The following is a 25,270-nucleotide window of genomic DNA, read 5'->3' as shown; positions in this document are numbered from 1 at the left end:
TAAATATAGACACGGAAATTAAAGTATCTTACAAAAATTATTTATTTTTCACATAGTTTAAATCAATGTATCTTATAGTTTCGGTCAACAACAAATATTCCCTAGCTGTATATTGATATATGAAATAGCTTGTAATAAAAACAATGTTGTGTTAAATAATAAAATGAATGAACATAATGTTAACATTTGTTGAATTTAATAAACATTTAAGTCTTGCACAACATTGCAAATAAAGGAACAGCTCAAAAAACTTTTAAAACTGTGTCAAATTGTAATATCGGTCACTGACGCGAAACGGGCGTTAATTGTGGAAAAGCAACACATTACGGTAATTGTGAATTGTGGTTCCGATTCTGTAAAGGGATTTTTGTGCTGTCATTCACCGTGACGTACAAAAAGTCTTGCTATAAATAAAAATATATTCGGTATATATGAGATAAATTTTAGTCTGCGATAACGATGGGTTGGTTGATTTAAGTTTTACGACCTTGACTTGCTCTAAGTCGACATTCTCTTACGTCTAATGCATTTTATTTACGTTTAGGGCATATTATATAAGTCTACCTACCAAATTGAAATCAACATAAACATTATTAAAATAAACAAGAATGGAAAAGAAACAATTATGCACTGTTGATCTGATATAATTTTTTATTAACTATATTTTAGCGGTAATGTCCAAATTAAAAACTAATTGTCGTACAAAAAAATAATTTATCGAGGTGCTTTCGTTGAAGTTCGCGTTACATATCAAAATGAATGTCATTGGTCGGAACGTTTGCAAACTTTCAATCCAGGTGTTCTCATCGAGGTCCGCGTTCATTTTTCAATTCAATACACAATATTTCATCTAGGTGCTTTCGTTGAAGTTCGCGTTACATAGTAAAACGAATTTCATTGGTCGGAACATTTGCAAACTTTCAATCCAGGTGTTCTCATCGAGGTCCGCGTTCGTGTTTCAATTCAATACACAATAAGAAGTCCAATATGGTAAAAAAAAAGAATTTTAAACTGAAATTGAACAAAAAAGAAATAATAAAAAATATAGTCTATAATATGTAAATATTTATTTAAGAAAGCTAACAATAAGATGAAAGAAAAATATGTGATGCTTAAGAACATTGATCTGGGCCGTAACAGCCTTATGTTGGAAATTTTAAAACAAAGTTGAAACAAAGGCTTGTCTTCATATCAAATTGTTTTCACGGCCAATTTCTTGCAAGAAGCAAACTCCTATAACTTCAGTGTCCCCCCTGCATGTTTTTGCGTGATCCATGCATGTTTCTGATTTACTTGTCTTTTGTTCATTTACTGTCCTACTGTATGGCTATAGTCTAAGTGTTAATTGTCATTTGAAATACTTTAAACTTGCTTATACTGGTTGGTTCCACGTGAATCTTATGATAATAGTTCATGCATAAATCACCGGAATTTGGTACACGTAAAATGCACGTAATTTTTAAAAATTACATTGTTAAAATAATATCTTTTTTCTAAAATTTAATTGAAATCATTTAAAATACCTTCATATTTTTGCAAAGTTCAAGTGAAAATAACATGAAAAATTTCACGTGTGATTCATTTGAATTACTGAGTTTTTTACTCCATCATTTAAGGCAATGGTGGTGTCGTTGCTTCATCCATGCAGAAATAGAGTACTTTAAAAATATGATTCAGTAAAAAGTTTTATAATTGCTCGGTTTTTGATGGTTGTTTTACGGCGGTACGTCTAAACACTGCTACGGACTCCTTAGTGCACTAAGGACTATACAATGCCACTAAGGACTAGAAAGAGTACTGTTATACGTGTTATTTTTACATATTATGTTAAAGATTGATATTTAATGCTTAAATTTCAAATTTTATAGAAAAATAATCATAAATAAAAAAGATATTCAACATTTTCTAGGCACGTGCCCATTTTTCTTTGATATACCGAAAATCAATGAACCGATTGACACGTGCCAAATAATATAACAACCGATTAAACAATCATATATTCTTTAATCTAAGCAATTAACAATTGTATCGAAAAGATTAATACTTGATTATTTTAATAAAATGTGTTGTTCTTATTTAAAAGTTAAAATGATTAAAAGGACAAATAATTTTGCTTTTGTTTCATTTATTTCCCGACATAGTTATTTGCCATAGGTTTTAATACTGATGTGCGCCTAACTAATAAGTAAGAGTGTGGTCAGCTTGGTAAAATGTTTATGTGAGAGACATGAAGACAAAATGAATATATATCTTTATAACTTTTTTGTTTTTATTTTAATTCCGACAAAGATGCGTTACAAATGGCTTCACTAAAACATGAGTAAATTCCGAGAAAAAAAACACCCTATAAATCACGATTTTTATTTGTCCACTTTCTATTATGAATGTTCCACAGTGTTTAGTACATAATTTACGAATAATTTCCTGCATTTGTCAATTTAAAGTTAAAGATATAATGTTGACAGAAAAAGAGAATGCTTTGTAAAAATTACTCACTGTTGAAGGCCGTATGGGTAATTAATTTCTGTGTCATTTTGTCTCTTGTGAATAGTTGTCTCATCACCAACCCGGTTTTTGGACAATGAATAGAAGTTAAAAGCTACTACATACTTTTAATTTGGAAGTACCCATGCAGCAGCAGTAAGAAAAACATGCTACAATGCCGGACCCAAGTCCGAATAAAGGGGTAGGGAAGTAATTTTTCTTTTAACTGGCACAATCGTATGTTTTATTTTTGGCGCAAATCATACCATCTAATTTTAAAACATGTGGCGCAAACGTAACATTTGAGAAAAAAAAGTTGTGGCGCAAAAGGACGCATTTTTGGCGCAAACGGATATCTCCCACCAATCCTACCACATCATTTTTTATATTGGTTGCAAATTTTTTTGATCGTATTGAAGTCGTATTTGTCCAGAAATATATTGGTCAAACGTGTTCTTCATATGATAATAAATTTTGAAAATGAACCATTATAGCATACGCACAAAAAAAATAATTTCTGTTCAAATCCGTCTGTTTACTTGTAGCTGGCATTAAATAAGTTTGGTTACATGTAGTAATTTTTTTTTATCAGATGGTTTATTTTTGTCCTGAAATACATTGCTCAAACGTCTTCATATGTAAATTAAAAAAAACCAGATAAAATTTTGAAAAAGTACCATAGCAAACGCACAAGGGTGGTTGCATGTAGTAAAAAGTTTATTATCTTATTGATTACGTGTTGTCCAGTAATATATTGTATAACGTCTCCATATAAGAAAATAAATTTTGAAAAGTGCACCACAAGAAACAAAATAATGTGTTTCGGCTCCATACCTGTGCGAACGCATGTCCGTGTGTATATATGTCTCTGATATAATATATTGTTCTGGAGACAAATTTATTAGTTTCAAGAAATAATTACAAAATACACTTGAGAAAAAAATACTTCTTCATTCTGAAAAAAACACATTAATAGTATTTCAACAACAATTCATTTTTTAAAAGTATCCAACTTTACCAATCTTGTCCATTAAACACAACAAATAGCATGATTCCCGTGTAATCAGTAATGTAATTTGACACGTGTCAAACGGTTCATTGATTTTCGGCACATCAAAGAAATACGGGCACGTGTCTGAATAATGTTGAATATCTTATTCATCTAAGATTATTTTTCTACAAAAATTGAAATTTATACATTAAATATCATTCTCTACCATAACATGAAAAGAAATTACATGTAACAGCACCCCATCTAGTCCTTAGTGGCAGTGTTTAGACGCACCCGTTTTACGGTCAGTGGCAAATAGTGCATGCATGTTCGGGACGATACAATACAAGCTCAGCAAGTCGGACAAACATTGCAAATTGTATGCAAAATTTCACAAAGTTCAACCGTGTCATTTGTGGAAAATTATTTACGAAAGAAATCATGAGATCATACATGCATTCTTTAAGTAAACCAAACTGCAAATGCGAAATGTAAAAGGTCCAGTTTGAAATTCCACATGTAGGAGTCTGCGTGCCTTTTATATTTGATCAAAACGTCTAATCCAGCAACCTGTCATGAACAAAAAATAAAGGAAATCAAGACGATATGCGCACCTTTAATATGAGTACACTTTAGTAACACCAGGTACATAATTTAAACTTGAAGCAAAAAGACAGTACTCATTCCTTTTAATAATAAGCCGTATAAACCCTATATGTATACACCAAGTGCGCGATTGACGTTAGAACGGACACGGGTGAAACAGTATGAAGATACGTGCTCTTTTAGGATATTGGTGACAAAACATATTTTTGAATATGCAGTTCATATAATGGAATAGTAGTTTTGAGATATAAAATGAAGTACCAATGTAAGCAAGCTAACATTTCCGTCATTTTGTATTTGGTAGAAAGTTCATTAATTGTCAATTTTACCGCACCTCCTTATTTCATTATGGTTGAAATTTTCTCCAGAAGAACAAAAGTATTACGACTTAAACAAATATGTACTAGGAGACTGAAATGTTACTGTGATAATTATACTTTCCTTTTTAGGGAACCGTCGTTTAGTAAACTGACTACATGTAAATAAGAATTAAAAAGCTACTCGTCCAATTAGCATTAGTCAAAATTTGCTTGTTGTATTTGGTTTTGATGTAGTTAAATGTCCAACAGTAGCTATCTTATAAATTGCATATCCCATATCTCTATTCATCATTCTAACAACAGACTGGTGTACAAATAACATGTTACATATATATATATTTTATTTTATTAGTACTTCTACTTTTTATAAATAAAGTCTCATGTAACCCCATTTCCATAATTAGCAAGCGGTAACGTATATATTTCTTTTTGTCTAAACGTTCGTAAAATTTGTCGATTTCTTTGAAAAAATTAGAGGCAATGATTTAAATTTTAACAACTAAAGGTGTAAATTGTAGAATTGATTGTTGGTTGCTTAACGTCCAGTGGCAAATATTTCCTGCATGTTCAGGACGAGAACAAGTTAACACTAACTTGAATACAATACTAGGTAGGTTTTGTAATAGAGCCGATCCGGGAAGATGTTTGAGAAAAATTTGGACTGACACTAGAAAATGAGGGTATATTATGAGCAATATGCCCCTCATGGCCTAAAAAGGCAACTATGTTAATGCTCTCTCAGTCGTTTTGTCTCCGAACTTGTACATGTTCATCATTTCCAACTCAAATCGCACACAAAAAAACTACACTACCAGTGAGTTCCCATGCAAGCGGAAATTAATACGAATAGAAAATCTAAATGATTTCAAGATCTAGCTATTTCAGTCTCTTTCTGCTATTTGAATACTAATACGTCAGTCGTTTGCTTGTAAATTTCCAGAATTTTTTTGTAACGGAACCAGTCTTACTTAGTGACTAAAGCCAGTCCCAACTATTAGCTTGCGTTTATAGACGCAAGTGGATACTTGGGACTGGCTTTAATCAGACTCTAACGGGACCTGATTTTTTTAATTATTTTTTTTCCGAATAAAGTTGCTTTGTATTTTCAGCCTACGGTAACCTTCTCAGGCCTGATTCCGATGTAACTGTATGTCCTGTGTATAGACTTGGTCTAGCTAGCACTTTATTTTTAAAATGTTTCCGAAACTATAACGGATTTATGAGACTGTTTACATTTGGAACACATAGAATGTTATTCAGCAAAATAACCAAGTTGAACCACTTTTTTACATTGAATATTTTCTGTTTGAGTTTCAAAGCCTGCTTGTATTGTACTTTTTCGCCTTATTCTATCCGTATTCTCATCCAAATAAATTTCCTTTTTCCATTTTGCCAGAGCGGTGATTTTGACGACCATTTTAACACGAATTAATAGTTGTACGGATTCCCGTTTTTTATGCATCATTCTAAGTTTCGATAGATACATATAAGATTTCTATTTTCAAAAAATAATTCATGGGGATACGGAATGCATCATGAAAAGTATTTATTGCAAAATAAACTAAGAATGAAATAAAGTGATAAAACTCAGTCTGTTTTGCATAAGAACATATAGATAAATCGTACAGATGCTTAGATATTAAAAAAAAGCAGAATATAAATTAAAAGTATATAGTAATTCATTTTTAAAGGTTAAAAATTAGCAGAAGAATTGCTGAAACACGACAAAGCAACCTATGTCAAAAAGTTAACCGTTACGTATTGCATCAAACTTTCGACACTCTGCATCTAGAAAAAGTTACCATAAACATGTCAATTCAAATATGACGTCCTTATTACGCTTTGTTAACAAAGCCGTGTTCTAATGAGCACAAAAAATATGTTTGACACATGCGCACGTACTTTTTTATTAACATTATTTCCATCGATATCCTTTAAAATATTTACATTCAAGCAGCTAACATAAACTTTTATTATATATTTTTATCAAACAACATATATTTACCTTGCTCGTAGTTTTTAAACTTTTCAAATATGAAATGCAATAAACAGACTCCTCTCGGAGGAAACGGGAACAGCAAAACAGTCTTACGGTATTTTCGTACGCTTTGGCCTATAAATATATTGCATTTGTCATGTTAGAATCGAAATAATTCCTTCATGTCATGCTCTATGCTCATTTTAACATGGGTAGACATTATATTTGACCACATTTTACACCTCTCTTACGCTCAGTGTAAAATATAGACAAATATAATGCCTACCCATGTTAAAATGAGCATAGAGCATGACATGAAGGAATTATTTCTTAAATAGTTTCCAAAAATATTTTTGTTTATTATTTAATCACTTTGTGATTGCAGAACCTGCTGCATTGGCTTGTATGTGTGAACGTTATTCGATAACGTCAGGAACGATAACTCGTGGCGTAATGTCAACTTACTGTCAAGACAGACGCTTTTATAGAAAATAAAGGAATATGGAGTAAACGTATACGGAACCAGTAATCGCACACAAAGTCAATGCTTAACAAAAATACAAATAATTAATGGTCAGCGTTTTTATTCCTGTTCATCTTTATATTCCCTAAAGGGTCTTCAACAATGAGAGATTCACTTGTTTAGGGATGACATCAAAAGATAGATGTAGGATAAAAAAAACTTAAATCAAATAGTTTGGGGGGGGGGGGGGGGGGGGGGTGTATCCACTTTGCTGCAAGTTTTGTTAATCTAAAATCGATTTTACATATATCCGTATTGGTCAATCAATTTTTACCAAATTAAGTTAAGAAGGGTGGTGGTGTGGAGGTCAGTAAAAAACCTATGTGAATTCAGTTTTGTATCATTCATTGAACTTTCGACGTCGTCCCTTACCAGAACAACAAAAAAAAACACTAGCTAAGAGTACTTAAGTTACTGACAGCTATAGTTCACACTCTTACGTTTAAAGTCTTCCTGTCCATCATCCCGCAATCGTTATTTTTGAAGATCATATAAGTGAATGAATAATTCGATTTTCTGCCTCAGGACCTGCGCATATATGAAATACTTAACACTGAACATTGAACCTGGTTGTAATTTGCAATTTTTATTTGTAATTTTTCCTCACTAGGTAGGTGAAATTATGTATAACATCAAATGTATTGTAAATTGCGAAAATGCATTACGAGCATATTCTATAATTTTAAGTTTGAATTATAAAGTTTAATTTTTTTCAAATATTTTTCAAATATTGAATACGCAACAAAATCTCTGTAATTTTACGCGTGTATTATTTATGTTTATGTTAAAGGCGTTTGATTGGATATTAGTTAAATGTAGGCGTGGTTTTCGGTAACTTTCCTCCAATCAACTGGCCTATTCGACAAACATGTGTGCGCTGATGCGTGCAAACTGGCTATTGTAACGGCACATGTCTTACATCAGAATCTATCGTGCGTGACCAATGTTTATTGTAAAATTTCTTGTTTTGTGAGCAAATTACCAGACATACAAGTTCTAAAGGTTACAACTTGAATTTGCTTTTTGAAAGATTATTTTCGGCAGTGCCCCTGATATACGATGTAAAGTGTTTAAGAAAAACAAGACTTTAAATGAAGGATGCATATTACCAGAGAATATAATCTGGGACTATGCCAGATATAATACATGTATTTTATGGCTCGGATATTAACAATAAAATGTTCTGAAAAAATTAAGTGTCCGATAATTTGAATTATCTGATAAAGTTATCTCGATCACTGTCGACAAAATATTATTGCATGGATGGTAAACTGCTGATTTTTATTTCTAGACATGGTTTGTGACTGTTATAAGTATAGACAACTATATGCATTCTGGTTTACGTTTACAAAGAACACACTATACATTTTTCTGAAATATCTATCCTTTTTGGACAGACTTGCTTTTTCCTTGTATTTGTAAAAAATATAAGACGTTTCATTTTATTTGAATACTTCAAAATACTATAGGCCTGTATTGTTGTTATTTTTTTAGGGTCAATGACTCCCCCCCCCCCCCAAAAAAAAGTAGTAAAATAATTGTATATTTGATTTGAATAATTGTTTTAAAACGTAATAGAAATAAAGGTCAGCCAAACCCAAATTCAGCAATAAGGAGTGTCATTCACCGGGTTTAATTTCTTTTACCGGTTTTGAACTTCTTGTTTTGTTCAATAAATAATAGTAATCTTCTTATCTTGTTCAATAAAAAATAGTAAAATTTACTTTCCATACACATGTTTGACTTCCTAAATAACACTAGGAAATAAAATTTGTCACAATTTCGCTTTTGTCGTCTGCTCAAGTTAGTTTAATTTGGTATTGTAATATGCACATGAGATACTTGCCACTGAACGTTGAACAAACAGTAGCTATCCACCAATCCATCAGTGATTGCGATACTTCTGTTACATACCCGTCATTTTGTCACATGTTTGGTACTATTATTTGAACAAAGTTCGTGTTGTAAGCCGAATTTGTCCTACATTTTAATTGTTCTTGTCAAGTAATACATTCCTTGAACTGGTTTAAATGTTTAACTAAATCCTATGATATCAATTTTGTGCATTGGTTTTTTGAAACGCAATTTTGTTAATTTGAGCGTGTCAACACCTAGTCTAGTAGTGATTTCGGTTTGTATGACCATACAACATATTTATATATTAGTATTACAGTAAGTTATTAATTGTTTCATTTTACGTGTTTACCATTGATAACATCAAATAAAATGTGTTGCAGGTTGAACTAAACCATAAAGGAAGGATCTAAAATTTAAATTATGTATGTTTAAAATATTATGAATGCGGAGTGGGGGTATTGCACGATAGCCTCAGTAGTAGTATGATACTTTGATATCAAATGGACTACAGTTAAAAAGTTGCATTTACAACCAATCCATGCACAATAGTAAGATGTATGTTCCTGAGCGTATTATGGACAAAGAAAAGGGTTGTGGTGTACTTTAAAATTTTGAACTAAGTATGGTAGAATGGTTGCCATACGCCTTCATATTACAGAAACCACCAGCGTACACTACAGCATAATTACGATTTCAGTTGTTATAGTTCACACACAAATTAATTGGGCTAGTTTAATCTCCTGCATGGTTTATTCCATTGGCAATCATATTCAAGAAAATTCATATTCTGTATGAAGCTTGATTGAGCCGTAGATTCACACAGATACCGATCATAGTTATCTTTTCTTCATTTACATAAATGAATGTCGGGAATTCGGAATATGGCAGTTATACATGTATCCTCAGTTTATATTTATTTTGAAGCATTATCGAACTAATACGACTTAAATTTCTCTTTAAAATTTACTTTGCACTAAATATCTAGTAAATGACTTTACATGGGAATAACTTGGGGTGTATTCATGTATACTAGTATGTAATGATAATAAAAAGAAACCAACAGCACTATTTGACGAAGACGAAATTAAGGATTAAATTTTAACGTCCAGTGACATATATTACAATGATGTCGAAACAGAACTTGAAATTGACAATAGATATTCCGTCGCTTTTCCAAAGAATTCACGCTTAGTTGCGATTTCACGTGCTATTTTGAAGAGACATGTTTTGTCGAAATGCACATCTGGTGCAAGAAAATTGGTACCGTTAATTTTATTACAACTTCGGGTTCGCATTATAGTTATATTTGTACAAAATAACTAACAATAAAAAAATTGTGATGATTTCTTTAACTGTTCTTGAACGTTCTAGTTTTAATATAAATCTGTGATTTTTCTATATTCGTACTTTCGACGAAGCAAAGCAAGTTCGATCTAGACCTGGACAATTTGATGCATTTAGCAATATTTAATCGTTGTACAAATTTATTGTAGAACATGTAGAAAATCCGTCTTTTTCGGATGAAAAAAATCTACTTTGTTAACTCGGATCGAAAACTTACAATATAGTTTATCCTATTGAAACATGAACGCGGACTACATTGAGAACATCTTGGATTGAAAGATTGCAAATCTACTGACCAATGAAATGCTTTAGATTTAGAACGCAGACCTCAACGAGAACACCTAGATGGATTACACACTGTAATCTTTAGACCGTCGAACAGATAGCGATAATTCCAGACTTCTTCTTCTTCTTTTTCTTTTAGTTCAAATAAGGTCACAATATGGAAGAATACAAAGTCATACTGCCAAGGAATTGTATATTAGGAATTGTATATTTATAATCCCTTGATGCTGCTGTACATGCCTGATTGACAAAGATTTAATAAAATTGAATTATTCATAAAAATGTGTATCACAATTTAAGTGTTTCTATATTAAGATTGTGATTAAAAATATGCATTTTATGTACTTGTTTTGGTTTGGATTTGTTTATTCAAAGCTCGCGAGAACAGCTGATCTCTTAAGGCCGTAACAGTGGTGGTAGATATTCACAGATTTTTTTTACATAAAAACACACTATTACATATTCATGTGACAATAATAATGTGTCTGTTTTTTAAACCAATTTAGAATTGGTGTATATATGTTTCCGCTGATAATAATTCTATGTTAGATAAACATAATTATTTGGAATTAAAAGTTGTATAGTTACAATAAGTACATTTTCAAATCATTTATTCATTTAGGCTTGATGAAGATCTACATGATTTAACGAATAAATGTAAGAAGATGTGGTGTACTTGCCAATGAATTAGATCACCGTACAGCCTTCAACAACGAGCAAAAACCTAACCGCATAAACGTTTATATCATTTCCCAAAATTACAAATATGAATTCAAACAATTCAAACAAGAAAATTATCGGCCTGATTGATGTACAACACTTATAGAAAAATATATACAAAAACGACAACCACTGGTCACTGGGGATTCAAACCATATGTCCCAATCGAAAAATAATTTCGTCAAACAAACGGGAGTTCTTATCTACAGAACAAAACCTGGATCCGCCATTGTACAGTCTCCTGGCTAGTATACCTGTAGGATAGTCAAAGATAATGGCGTTAAACAAACATTTTCTTTATTTATGTTTTTATTCCATTCAGATCTTCAATTTATCGATTGATTAATAAAAAAACGAGGCAAATATTTTAGTTAATCTACCAGTAATTAAATGTCAGTACGAATTTTCTGATAAGATTGTAAGACTATATATTGCTATTTGGCTGTGAAATTTGGAGATTTAGTTTTATTGATGCATTAGAAAGTTAAACTTGAAAAAAATCAACCCTAGCTTTATGGTTTATGGAGAGCTAGGCGCTTATCCTATGTCAGTATATGTGGAACACCGTATGGTATTTTTTTTGGTCTAACATTGTAAACAGTTCTGATAGTAAACTATATAGATATATTTATAAACTCAACGTAGATGGTGGATTTACTTAGCTATAGAAAGTGGAAGATTTTATGGTATAGCAAGAAATAATAGAATATGTACTTTTTGTAAAAATGATATAGAGGATGAGTTTCATTTCATCCTCAAATGTCCACGTTTTCAAGAGTACTAATAATGTAAAAGAATTGTGTAATTTAGGTAAATTTACATTTAGATCTTTTGAGCTTAGATCCGAAATGTTAAAATAATGTTTGTTTATTCTACAACACCTTCTGCTGTCACATAGTCTGTGTTTATGAATGTATTATATGTATTATTGCTGTTGATATAATTGTATAACTATAGTTTATATAGACTTTGGTAATAAAGATATATACTTTCGATTGGTTGATTTGTATAAAAAATATCTTGAAAAAATATGGATTTTAAAATATTTGGTTAAATCAGAGTAACTATAGTTTTAATCCAAACTATTAAACAGATTGTTTTATCATTTTCAGCAGACTTGGAAATCAGAAATGGAATATTCTCCAAAAGTATTATGTTTAAAACTGTTTAAAGAAAACTTTGAATTTGAAGAATATTTAGAAGTATTACGTTATAAAGATAAGATAACGTTATGAAGGTTTAGAACTGAAAATCATCGGTTACCTATAGAAACCGGTAGATGGCGTAGAATTGTGAGACAGGAAAGGTACTATGTACTGTGTAACTCTCAAGAGATTGGTTGATATATTTCACTATATTCTAAACTGCACAGCTCTAACAGAAAGTAGAAGACCTTTTCTTAAACCTAACTATGTAAGCAGAGTAAATGTTTCGAAATTGGGCAATTTATTTATTTAAAAAAATATTGAGTTTTGAAAATTTTGTGTAAATTAATTTGAATCATATATAAATAAAAGTATGTTCTCAAGTCTGATCACCAATCGCTCATTATTGATGCTCGTTTCAAGTTGTGCAAATTGTCATACGCAAAATCTGTATGTTAATATTATATGTAAAAATATCTTTCTTTTTACCGTTAACTTGGTTTTATAAGAAATAAAGAATCTAAATTAAATAATACAATTAATTTTATTTAGTTTTTTTGGATTTAATTACCTCAAATTAAAGGATGTGAAAAGGTATATAATTGTAACTTTTTCAAAGTTCAAGTTGATCAATTATTGATTTAAGTGAATAAATCAAATCAGGAACATATATATTGTAAGGTATACTGTTCCCAAATTGAATAGTATACAAATCATAGTAATAATTATTCATCAGCGAAAAGGATAGTATTTGTATTGTGTTTGAAGAATCGTAAAAGTGTTTTATTTTCTAAATTCTATTTATTCACTCGGACATCGTAGAGTTTAAAATAATTTTTTTTACCATATCGGACTTCATATTGTGTATTGAATTGAATCACGAACGCGGACCTCGATGAGAACACCTGGATTGAAAGTGTTCAAATGTTCCGACCATTGAAATTCATTTTACTATGTAACGCGAACCTCAACGAAAGCACCTAGATGAAATATTGTGTATTGAATTGAAAAATGAACGCGGACCTCGATGAGAACACCAGGATTGAAAGTTTGCAAAAGTTCCGACCAATGACATTCATTTTGATATGTAACGCGAATTTCAACGAAAGCACCTAGATGAAATATTTTATTTGTACGACAATTAGTTTTTTTTAGACATTACCCTTAAATATAGTTAATAAAAAATATATCAAAGCAACAGTGCATGATTGTTTCTTTTCCATTCTTGTTTATTTTAATAATGTTGATGTTGATTTTAATTTTGTAGGTAGACTTATATTATATGCCCTGAACGTAAATATACGTTGTTTTTTTTAAATGCATTAGACGTAAGAGATTGTCGACTTAGAGCAAGTCAAGGTCGTTAAACTTAAATCAACCAACCCATCGTTATCGCAGACTAAAATTGATCTCAAATAAACAGAATATATGTTCATTTATAGCAAGACTTGTTGTAAGTCACGGTGCATGACAGCACAATAATCCCTTTACAGATCGGAACCACAATTCACAATTTTTGTAGTGTTGCTTTTCCACAATTAACGCCCGTTTCGCGTCAGTGACCGATATTACAATTTGACACAGTTTTAAAAGTTTATTGAGCTGTTCCTTCATTTACAATGTTGTGTGCAAGACTCAACAAATGTCAACATTATGTTCATTAATTTTATTATTTAACACATCATTGTTTTTATTACAAGCTATTTCATATATCAATATGCAGCTAGGGAATATTTGTTGTTGACCGAAACTATAAGATACATCGATTTAAACTATTTGAAAAATAAATAATTTTTGTAAGTCACTTTAATTTCCGTGTCTATATTTAATTAACAAGTAAACTATAGTAAGACAGAAAATGAGAAAAGGAAATATACAGGAATACCTAAAGTTTCGTAAGACATTGCAATGGACCATACGTTACTTACATGTCACAAGTTTTCATAGCACTCAGCGAGTTTTGAAACGAATATGTGAGATAAAGATCTACTGCATTTGGGCAAATCAAAAATATGTTAAACATCTAACTATTTTATTTTTAACAGATTCATAAGTTTTGATTTTTTTAAACCGTGCATCAATATTTTATATTTTTTTTATTTACATTCCTTATATGTTACGTGTATTGATCATTCATTTGTTTAAATTGTGAAGTATATTACTTTAATAAGAATACACGCATTTATATATATAATTTTAAGTCGATAAAGTTTGAAACAAATAAACGAAAGATACATCGATGTTGTTTTGCTTGAGTGATTTACCTGTTAAAAGCTCGGGTCGCAACACGGTTTAAAACGAATTGATACCAGTTTGAAATTGTTTAACGGGGGCGTGGCCTATTTGTTTGACGTAACTTACCACCAACTTGATTTAAATTGAACGACTGCAAGCGAAGCTATTTGACTGGCATTAAAATGATTTGATATACATTGAAATAAATTAAAAATGATTTTTAATTTTTGTCAATCTTTATCAAATGACGATTAATTTCATTTAAACAGCGTTAACACGTTTTTGTCCGATCAAGTTAAATTCGGGTTACTAGTGCAGATTAGTCATTTGATGTCATGATTTGTTATTTTATGTCATGATTTGTTTTTTAATGTTATGATTTGTAATTTAATTTTATGATTTGTAATTTAATGTTATGATTTGTAATTTAATGTCATGATTTGCTATTTAATGTCAGGATTTGTTATTTAATGTCATGATTTGTAATTTCATGTCATGATTTGTTATATGATGTCATGATTTGTTTTTTAATGTTATGATTTGTAATTTAATGTTATGATTTGTAATTTAATGTAATTTATCATACATGTGATGTTTACTATAAAAACATGTGATTTATTTCTGAACAGGAAAGTAAAGGTCGATTCTTCCATAAATTTATATCTGAGATTTGGAAGGACTATGACTCAAATCTACATGAATGGATGTTGAAGTTAACTGAAAGATTTGATCTGACTTTCCCGTTACCCAAATCTGGAGAGGCTGTGAACGTTGTACCATGTCTTCTACCAGAGGAAGAGCCTGAAGATGTATGTACTCTTCCACTTCCCTGAGTCTATTGGAAATAATTGTCTGATAGTAATCATATTGAGTATTTAAAGAAACTTTGAATATTTGTCCTTTTCTAGACAAAGAATTGATTTTGTTGCCTCAAAATTTGAAAGAAGGAACAAGAACATACAAGTATCTATCAATAACTCTTTCTTCATTTAATTGTTCCCCCTTACTTATGAGAAAAAAATATATATTCTTTATTCTGTTAGGAACAAATACTGTTATATTTACTTCCAGTGGAAATGATAATACATGAGTATTTTTTTTCAATTTTGGAACTTGTATTATGAAGGAATTTCTATTTCATGACAACTGTACTATATAAGTTGAATTTTGAAAATTTTACCAAACTTTTTGATTTTGCTGTAATGAACCTGTAATGAAGTAAAGCTAGAAATTGCTAAATTTGAAGATAAGTTATGGAATATTTCTTTACTACCAGATACAGCCCTTGGATGGTGTAAACTTCCCAAAAAAAAGTGTATGGTGTAATGGTGTAAGGTGTATGGTTCAATGGTGTAAGGTGTATGGTGCTATGGTGTATGGTGTAAGGGGAATGGTGTGATTGTGTAACGTGTGATCGGGAATGGTGTGAATGATGGTGTACGACATTTTATTAGTTGAAAACGAAGTTCTTTTTATTTTGTTTTTTCAAATTGTAAACGTAAACAATAATAATAATTTTAATATTTGAAATTTAATTGCATTATGGGTAATTTCGAATCGTGTAGATAGAATGGGTAATGGTGTATGGTGTAATGTGTAAGGTGTGTGCTGCAAAGGTGTAACGTGTATGGTGTAATGGTACAAGGTGTATGGTGTAATGGTGTATGGTGTATGGTGTTATGGTGTATGGTGTTAGTGGGAAGTTTACACCATCCAAGGACTGTAGCAGGATAAACCATTTTTTACTATTAAGAATTTTCGATTTGGTGCACTTTCCAGTAAATTTCCTATGTTTCAATGCTTATTTTATGACGTCACATGAAGTAAGGACCTATTGTTTAATAAAAAAATGAAATCAACACGTTTAATAATTTCTTGCGTCCGACATGGATTTACCTTCATCAGGAACGCTCAAAGCCAAACATTTGAAATCCGTAGATGTATAAGTACTGAAACCGTTGAAGAGCTAATAACCTTGCTTACACCAATTGACCAACTCAATCTTAAAACACAGCTTAAGAAAGGTGTATTACATGATAAACTATTTTTTTATAAATTTTAGCTTCCCTGGCCTACGATTGAGGAAGAGGAGGGAATTAGAGAGAGTAAGATACAGTACAAATTTACATACCTGCCGACCGGACTCTTCAATAGAGCTCAGGCTAGACTGTTTAGTCAGGGATTTACCGATACTAAGTTACTGGAGTTCCTATGGAAGAAAGGATCCATTTTGAAGAAGAACAACCATTATGCTTTGGTCAAACAAATCAGGTTGGTCTCAATTAATTGATTAGTTATGAATTGGGGAAAACTGTAATTTGAAAAATAATTGCAAAGTTTTTTATAGGGTTAATAATTTCACTGAGTGACTATTGCAATAATAAGAACTCTCATTTGTTATGATATCTGATTCATAAATCTGTATAACGTTTTTCCTGAAATGCTATTATTAATCTCCCAATTCTGTTCAATCTTCAAAATTTGGTGTAAAATTTCATGGTTACAAGTTTTGAAAAAAAAGAAAAACACTTTTCAGTGATGGATGTTTAATTTTAATGCCTCTGCAGTAGCTTATGGGGGAATTAAGTGTTACCCTTGTCTGTTGTGTCAGTATGTTCCCAAAATTAGTTTCAGTTTTCCAACTTTAGTTTGCCTCAACTAAATGTTATTTATCTTATACACATTGCTTTTTACCACAAAACACAGATCAAGTTTGAAATTATTGACGTCACTTTTACTGTTCAAATTGCTAAATCTGTCATTTCCATTCTCTAACTTTAGTTTGCCTCAACCAAACGTTAGTAAACTTATGCTTATAATCACAAAATGGTCTTTAACTACGTGAATCCTGTACCTGTATATAATAGTTAACTCCTGCATATTTAGGATATAAACTGTTTTAAGACATTTTGGTCGTAGAAAATATATTCAAAAAGTTACGATCAGGTATTATTGTGATCTTTGGCTGAAGAAAAATTTGTTCTTTGACTTGACATCATTTAGAAAGTTGTATATCTGAAAATCAATTATTTGTTAGCTGAAAATAAAATAATGAGAAATAGTGATAACACAATATTAGTATAGTGAATAAAAAAGAAGATTTGACAATGAGACAATTATCCACAAAAGACCAAAATGACACAGACATTAACAACTATAGGTCACCGTAATGGTTTATTTTTACCAGGTGAAGTATTCAGGTTTCTAAGAGTCTCAGTTTATGATACATTAGTTATATTTTTTGTACAAAAAGAAGATGTGGTTCAAACTTAATCCTCTCTTTTTAGTGATTATGAGATGATTGTGACAGTACAGGGACCAAGACCAAAGAACATATTAGACCTGATCCATGAGACCATTAGTACACTGATAAAGGACTCCTTCACTGGTGTGGACTATGATTTCTATATACCATGTCCTGATTGTGTTGAGAAAGAGGTAAGTTCTATGGTAAAAAATGTCATCACATCTTCTTTGGTCTCCCTAATTTCTATGATATATATAAGACATGTTACACATATTTATAACACATATATGCAGACTATTTTGATTTTAATATTTAAATATCAATCAGACAACAACCCAAAAACATAGTGACCACAAAACAGGTTCATAGTAGACAATAGTTTAGCATAACTGTAGATGATAAAAGTTTATCAACAATAAGTAGGTTTAACCAATTAAACAGTTACTGTTATGAATGAAAAAAAAGGAAAAATTTCTCCCTTTTAAACATTTAATGCATTTTAATAATTCAATAATTGTGCATATATATATTCAACAAGAATTATGTTGAACTTCACAACATGTTAAATTCCAACATTTTAAAATTCATTAAGCACTTAAATAATGCCCTGGTAAAATTACTTATTGATTTTTGCAGAGAACAAAAGATCCCTTCCTGTTTAAAGCCGAGCTAATCAGTAGAGCACACAGTGTAAATGCTCCATTCCTACAGTGTACCAAGTATTTCCATACAGTATCCATAGGGGAACTTTTGAGTAAGTATTCCATTACTACAATGTACCAAGTATTTCCATTAGTATCCATGGGGGAACTTTTGAGTAAGCATTCCATTCCTACAGTGTACCAAGTATTTCCATACAGTATCCATAGGGACTTTAGAGTAAGTATTCCATTCCTGCAGTGTACCAAGTATTTCCATACAGTATCCATAGGGGAACTTTTGAGTAAGTATTCCATTCCTACAGTGTACCTAGTATTTCCATACAGTATCCATAGGGGAACTTTTAAGTAAGTATTCCATTCCTACAGTGTACCTAGTATTTCCATACAGTATCCATAGGGGAACTTTTAAGTAAGTATTCCATTCCTGCAGTGTACCAAGTATTTCCATACAGTATCCATAGGGGAACTTTTAAGTAAGTATTCCATTCCTACAGTGTACCAAGTATTTCCATGCAGTATCCATAGAACAAATTTTGAGTAAGTATTCCATTCCTACAGTGTACCAAGTATTTCCATACAGTATCCATAGGACAACTTTTGAATAAGTATTCCATTCCTGCAGAGTACCAAGTATTTCCATAAGTATCCATAGGACAACTTTTGAATAAGTATTCCATTCCTGCGGTGTACCAAGTATTTCCATAAATATCCATAGGACAACTTTTGAATAAGTATTCTATTCCTGCAGTGTACAAAGTATTTCCATACAGTATCCATAGGGGAACTTTTGAATAAGTATTCCATTCCTGCAGTGTACCAAGTATTTCCATAAGTATCCATAGGACAGCTTTTGAATAAGTATTCCATTCCTGCAGTGTACCAAGTATTTCCATAAGTATCCATAGGACAACTTTTGAATAAGTATTCCATTCCTGCAGTGTACCAAGTATTTCCATACAGTATCCATAGGGGAACTTTTGAGTAAGTATTCCATTCCTACAGTGTACCAAGTATTTCAAAAAAGTATCCATACAGGATTTTTTAAGTAAGTATTCCATTCCTACATTGTATGTTAACCAAATCGTTATCTTTGTAGGTAACATGCCTGACAACAGAGACACAGAGTTTGATGTTAACCAACCATTGATATGTTTGTCTTTCTAGGTAACATGCCTGACAACAGAGACACAGAGTTTGATGTTAACCAACCATTGATATGTTTGTCTTTCTAGGTAACATGCCTGACAACAGAGACACAGAGTTTGATGTTAACCAACCATTGATGTGTTTATCTTTCTAGGTAACAACATGCCTGACAACAGAGACACAAAGTTTGATGTAAACCAAACATTGATATGTTTATCTTTCTAGGTAACATGCCTGACAACAGAGACACATAATTTGATGTTAACCAACCATTGATGTGTTTATCTTTCTAGGTAACAACATGCCTGACAACAGAGACACAAAGTTTGATGTAAACCAAACATTGATATGATTATCTTTGTAGGTAACATGCCAGACAACAGAGACACAGAGTTTGATGTTAACCAAACATTGATATGTTTTTCTTTCTAGGTAACATGCCTGACAACAGAGACACAGAGTTTGATGTTAACCAACCATTGATATGTTTATCTTTCTAGGTAACATGCCTGACAACAGAGACACAGAGTTTGATGTTAACCAACCATTGATGTGTTTATCTTTCTAGGTAACATGCCTGACAACAGAGACACAGAGTTTGATGTTAACCAACCATTGATTTGTTTATCTTTCTAGGTAACATGCCTGACAACAGAGACACAGAGTTTGATGTTAACCAACCATTGATGTGTTTATCTTTCTAGGTAACATGCCTGACAACAGAGACACAGAGTTTGATGTTAACCAACCATTGATATGTTTATCTTTATAGGTAACATGCCTGACAACAGAGACACAGAGTTTGATGTGAACCAACCATTGATGTGTTTATCTTTGTAGGTAACATGCCAGACAACAGAGACACAGAGTTTGATGTTAACCAACCATTGATGTGTTTATCTTTGTAGGTAACATGCCTGACAACAGAGACACAGAGTTTGATGTAAACCAACCATTGATGTGTTTATCTTTCTAGGTAACATGCCTGACAACAGAGACACAGAGTTTGATGTTAACCAACCATTGATATGTTTATCTTTGTAGGTAACATGCCTGACAACAGAGACACAGAGTTTGATGTTAACCAACCATTGATGTGTTTATCTTTCTAGGTAACATGCCTGACAACAGAGACACAGAGTTTGATGTTAACCAACCATTGATATGTTTATCTTTGTAGGTAACATGCCTGACAACAGAGACACAGAGTTTGATGTAAACCAAACATTGATATGTTTATCTTTCTAGGTAACATGCCTGACAACAGAGACACAGAGTTTGATGTTAACCAACCATTGATATGTTTGTCTTTCTAGGTAACATGCCTGACAACAGAGACACAGAGTTTGATGTTAACCAAACATTGATGTGTTTATCTTTCTAGGTAACAACATGCCTGACAACAGAGACACAAAGTTTGATGTAAACCAAACATTGATATGATTATCTTTGTAGGTAACATGCCTGACAACAGAGACACAGAGTTTGATGTTAACCAACCATTGATATGTTTATCTTTGTAGGTAACAACATGCCAGACAACAGAGACACAGAGTTTGATGTTAACCAACCATTGATATGTTTATCTTTGTAGGTAACATGCCTGACAACAGAGACACAGAGTTTGATGTTAACCAACCATTGATATGTTTATCTTTCTAGGTAACATGCCAGACAACAGAGACACAGAGTTTGATGTTAACCAACCATTGATATGTTTATCTTTCTAGGTAACATGCCAGACAACAGAGACACAGAGTTTGATGTTAACCAACCATTGATGTGTTTATCTTTCTAGGTAACATGCCTGACAACAGAGACACAGAGTTTGATGTAAACCAAACATTGATATGTTTATCTTTCTAGGTAACATGCCTGACAACAGAGATACAGAGTTTGATGTAAACCAACCATTGATATGTTTATCTTTTTAGGTAACAACATGCCTGACAACAGAGACACAAAGTTTGATGTAAACCAAACATTGATATGTTTTTCTTTCTAGGTAACATGCCTGACAACAGAGACACAGAGTTTGATGTTAACCAACCATTGATGTGTTTATCTTTCTAGGTAACATGCCAGACAACAGAGACACAGAGTTTGATGTAAACCAACCATTGATGTGTTTTTCTTTCTAGGTAACATGCCAGACAACAGAGACACAAAGTTTGATGTAAACCAAACATTGATATGTTTTTCTTTCTAGGTAACATGCCTGACAACAGAGACACAGAGTTTGATGTTAACCAACCATTGATGTGTTTTTCTTTCTAGGTAACATGCCTGACAACAGAGACACAGAGTTTGATGTTTACCAACCATTGATATGTTTATCTTTCTAGGTAACATGCCTGACAACAGAGACACAGAGTTTGATGTTAACCAACCATTGATATGTTTATCTTTGTAGGTAACATGCCAGACAACAGAGACACAGAGTTTGATGTGAACCAACCATTGATATGTTTATCTTTCTAGGTAACATGCCTGACAACAGAGACACAGAGTTTGATGTTAACCAACCATTGATATGTTTGTCTTTGTAGGTAACATGCCTGACAACAGAGACACAGAGTTTGATGTTAACCAACCATTGATATGTTTGTCTTTGTAGGTAACATGCCAGACAACAGAGACACAAAGTTTGATGTAAACCAAACATTGATATGTTTATCTTTCTAGGTAACATGCCAGACAACAGAGACACAGAGTTTGATGTTAACCAACCATTGATATGTTTATCTTTCTAGGTAACATGCCAGACAACAGAGACACAAAGTTTGATGTAAACCAAACATTGATATGTTTATCTTTGTAGGTAACATGCCAGACAACAGAGACACAAAGTTTGATGTAAACCAAACATTGATATGTTTATCTTTCTAGGTAACATGCCTGACAACAGAGACACAGAGTTTGATGTTAACCAACCATTGATATGTTTATCTTTCTAGGTAACATGCCAGACAACAGAGACACAGAGTTTGATGTAAACCAAACATTGATTTGTTTATCTTTCTAGGTAACATGCCAGACAACAGAGACACAGAGTTTGATGTTAACCAACCATTGATATGTTTATCTTTCTAGGTAACATGCCAGACAACAGAGACACAGAGTTTGATGTAAACCAAACATTGATTTGTTTATCTTTCTAGGTAACATGCCTGACAACAGAGACACAGAGTTTGATGTTAACCAACCATTGATATGTTTATCTTTCTAGGTAACATGCCTGACAACAGAGACACAGAGTTTGATGTTAACCAACCATTGATATGATTATCTTTGTAGGTAACATGCCAGACAACAGAGACACAAAGTTTGATGTAAACCAACCATTGATATGTTTATCTTTCTAGGTAACATGCCTGACAACAGAGACACAGAGTTTGATGTTAACCAACCATTGATGTGTTTATCTTTCTAGGTAACATGCCTGACAACAGAGACACAAAGTTTGATGTAAACCAAACATTGATATGTTTATCTTTCTAGGTAACATGCCAGACAACAGAGACACAGAGTTTGATGTAAACCAAACATTGATATGTTTATCTTTCTAGGTAACAACATGCCTGACAACAGAGACACAGAGTTTGATGTTAACCAAACATTGATATGTTTATCTTTGTAGGTAACATGCCTGACAACAGAGACACAGAGTTTGATGTTAACCAACCATTGATATGTTTATCTTTATAGGTAACATGCCTGACAACAGAGACACAGAGTTTGATGTTAACCAACCATTGATATGTTTATCTTTCTAGGTAACAACATGCCTGACAACAGAGACACAGAGTTTGATGTTAACCAAACATTGATATGTTTATCTTTCTAGGTAACATGCCAGACAACAGAGACACAGAGTTTGATGTTAACCAACCATTGATATGTTTATCTTTGTAGGTAACATGCCAGACTACAGAGACACAGAGTTTGATGTTAACCAAACATTGATATGTTTATCTTTCTAGGTAACATGCCAGACAACAGAGACACAGAGTTTGATGTTAACCAACCATTGATATGTTTATCTTTGTAGGTAACATGCCTGACAACAGAGACACAGAGTTTGATGTTAACCAAACATTGATATGTTTATCTTTCTAGGTAACATGCCTGACAACAGAGACACAGAGTTTGATGTTAACCAAACATTGATTTGTTTATCTTTCTAGGTAACAACATGCCTGACAACAGAGACACAAAGTTTGATGTAAACCAAACATTGATATGTTTTTCTTTCTAGGTAACATGCCTGACAACAGAGACACAGAGTTTGATGTTAACCAACCATTGATATGTTTATCTTTGTAGGTAACATGCCAGACAACAGAGACACAAAGTTTGATGTAAACCAACCATTGATGTGTTTATCTTTCTAGGTAACATGCCTGACAACAGAGACACAGAGTTTGATGTAAACCAACCATTGATGTGTTTATCTTTCTAGGTAACATGCCTGACAACAGAGACACAAAGTTTGATGTAAACCAACCATTGATGTGTTTATCTTTCTAGGTAACATGCCTGACAACAGAGACACAGAGTTTGATGTTAACCAACCATTGATATGTTTATCTTTCTAGGTAACATGCCTGACAACAGAGACACAGAGTTTGATGTTAACCAACCATTGATATGTTTTTCTTTCTAGGTAACAACATGCCTGACAACAGAGACACAGAGTTTGATGTTAACCAACCATTGATATGTTTATCTTTATAGGTAACATGCCTGACAACAGAGACACAGAGTTTGATGTAAACCAACCATTGATATGTTTATCTTTGTAGGTAACATGCCAGACAACAGAGACACAGAGTTTGATGTTAACCAAACATTGATTTGTTTATCTTTCTAGGTAACATGCCTGACAACAGAGACACAGAGTTTGATGTAAACCAAACATTGATATGTTTATCTTTGTAGGTAACATGCCAGACAACAGAGACACAGAGTTTGATGTTAACCAACCATTGATGTGTTTATCTTTCTAGGTAACAACATGCCTGACAACAGAGACACAGAGTTTGATGTAAACCAACCATTGATATGTTTATCTTTGTAGGTAACATGCCTGACAACAGAGACACAAAGTTTGATGTTAACCAACCATTGATATGTTTATCTTTCTAGGTAACATGCCTGACAACAGAGACACAGAGTTTGATGTTAACCAACCATTGATATGTTTATCTTTCTAGGTAACATGCCTGACAACAGAGACACAGAGTTTGATGTGAACCAACCATTGATATGTTTGTCTTTCTAGGTAACATGCCTGACAACAGAGACACAGAGTTTGATGTGAACCAACCATTGATATGTTTGTCTTTCTAGGTAACATGCCTGACAACAGAGACACAGAGTTTGATGTTAACCAACCATTGATATGTTTTTCTTTCTAGGTAACATGCCTGACAACAGAGACACAGAGTTTGATGTGAACCAACCATTGATATGTTTGTCTTTCTAGGTAACATGCCTGACAACAGAGACACAGAGTTTGATGTAAACCAAACATTGATATGTTTATCTTTGTAGGTAACATGCCAGACAACAGAGACACAAGAGTTTGATGTTAACCAACCATTGATGTGTTTATCTTTCTAGGTAACAACATGCCTGACAACAGAGACACAAAGTTTGATGTAAACCAAACATTGATATGTTTTTCTTTCTAGGTAACATGCCAGACAACAGAGACACAGAGTT

The 25,270-nt window shown here is 32.4% G+C and overlaps 1 protein-coding gene across 1 annotated transcript in view; it reads left to right on the top strand.

Annotated features, from left to right (window-relative positions):
* Nucleotides 1-25,270, top strand: part of LOC134697115 (uncharacterized) — a 71,140-nt gene that overhangs the window by 5,014 nt on the left and 40,856 nt on the right. The window contains exons 7-10 of the mRNA XM_063559158.1: nucleotides 15,118-15,297; nucleotides 16,551-16,759; nucleotides 17,776-17,926; nucleotides 18,372-18,489. Coding sequence (XP_063415228.1) covers nucleotides 15,118-15,297; nucleotides 16,551-16,759; nucleotides 17,776-17,926; nucleotides 18,372-18,489 — 658 coding nt within the window. The remainder of the gene's footprint in view (nucleotides 1-15,117; nucleotides 15,298-16,550; nucleotides 16,760-17,775; nucleotides 17,927-18,371; nucleotides 18,490-25,270) is intronic.

This window comes from Mytilus trossulus, chromosome 14 (genome assembly GCF_036588685.1).
Source record: "Mytilus trossulus isolate FHL-02 chromosome 14, PNRI_Mtr1.1.1.hap1, whole genome shotgun sequence".
NCBI classification, from domain to species: Eukaryota; Metazoa; Mollusca; class Bivalvia; order Mytilida; family Mytilidae; genus Mytilus; species Mytilus trossulus.
Note: the sequence above shows the minus strand (reverse complement) of the source record. Positions and strands in the feature narration are given on the sequence as shown.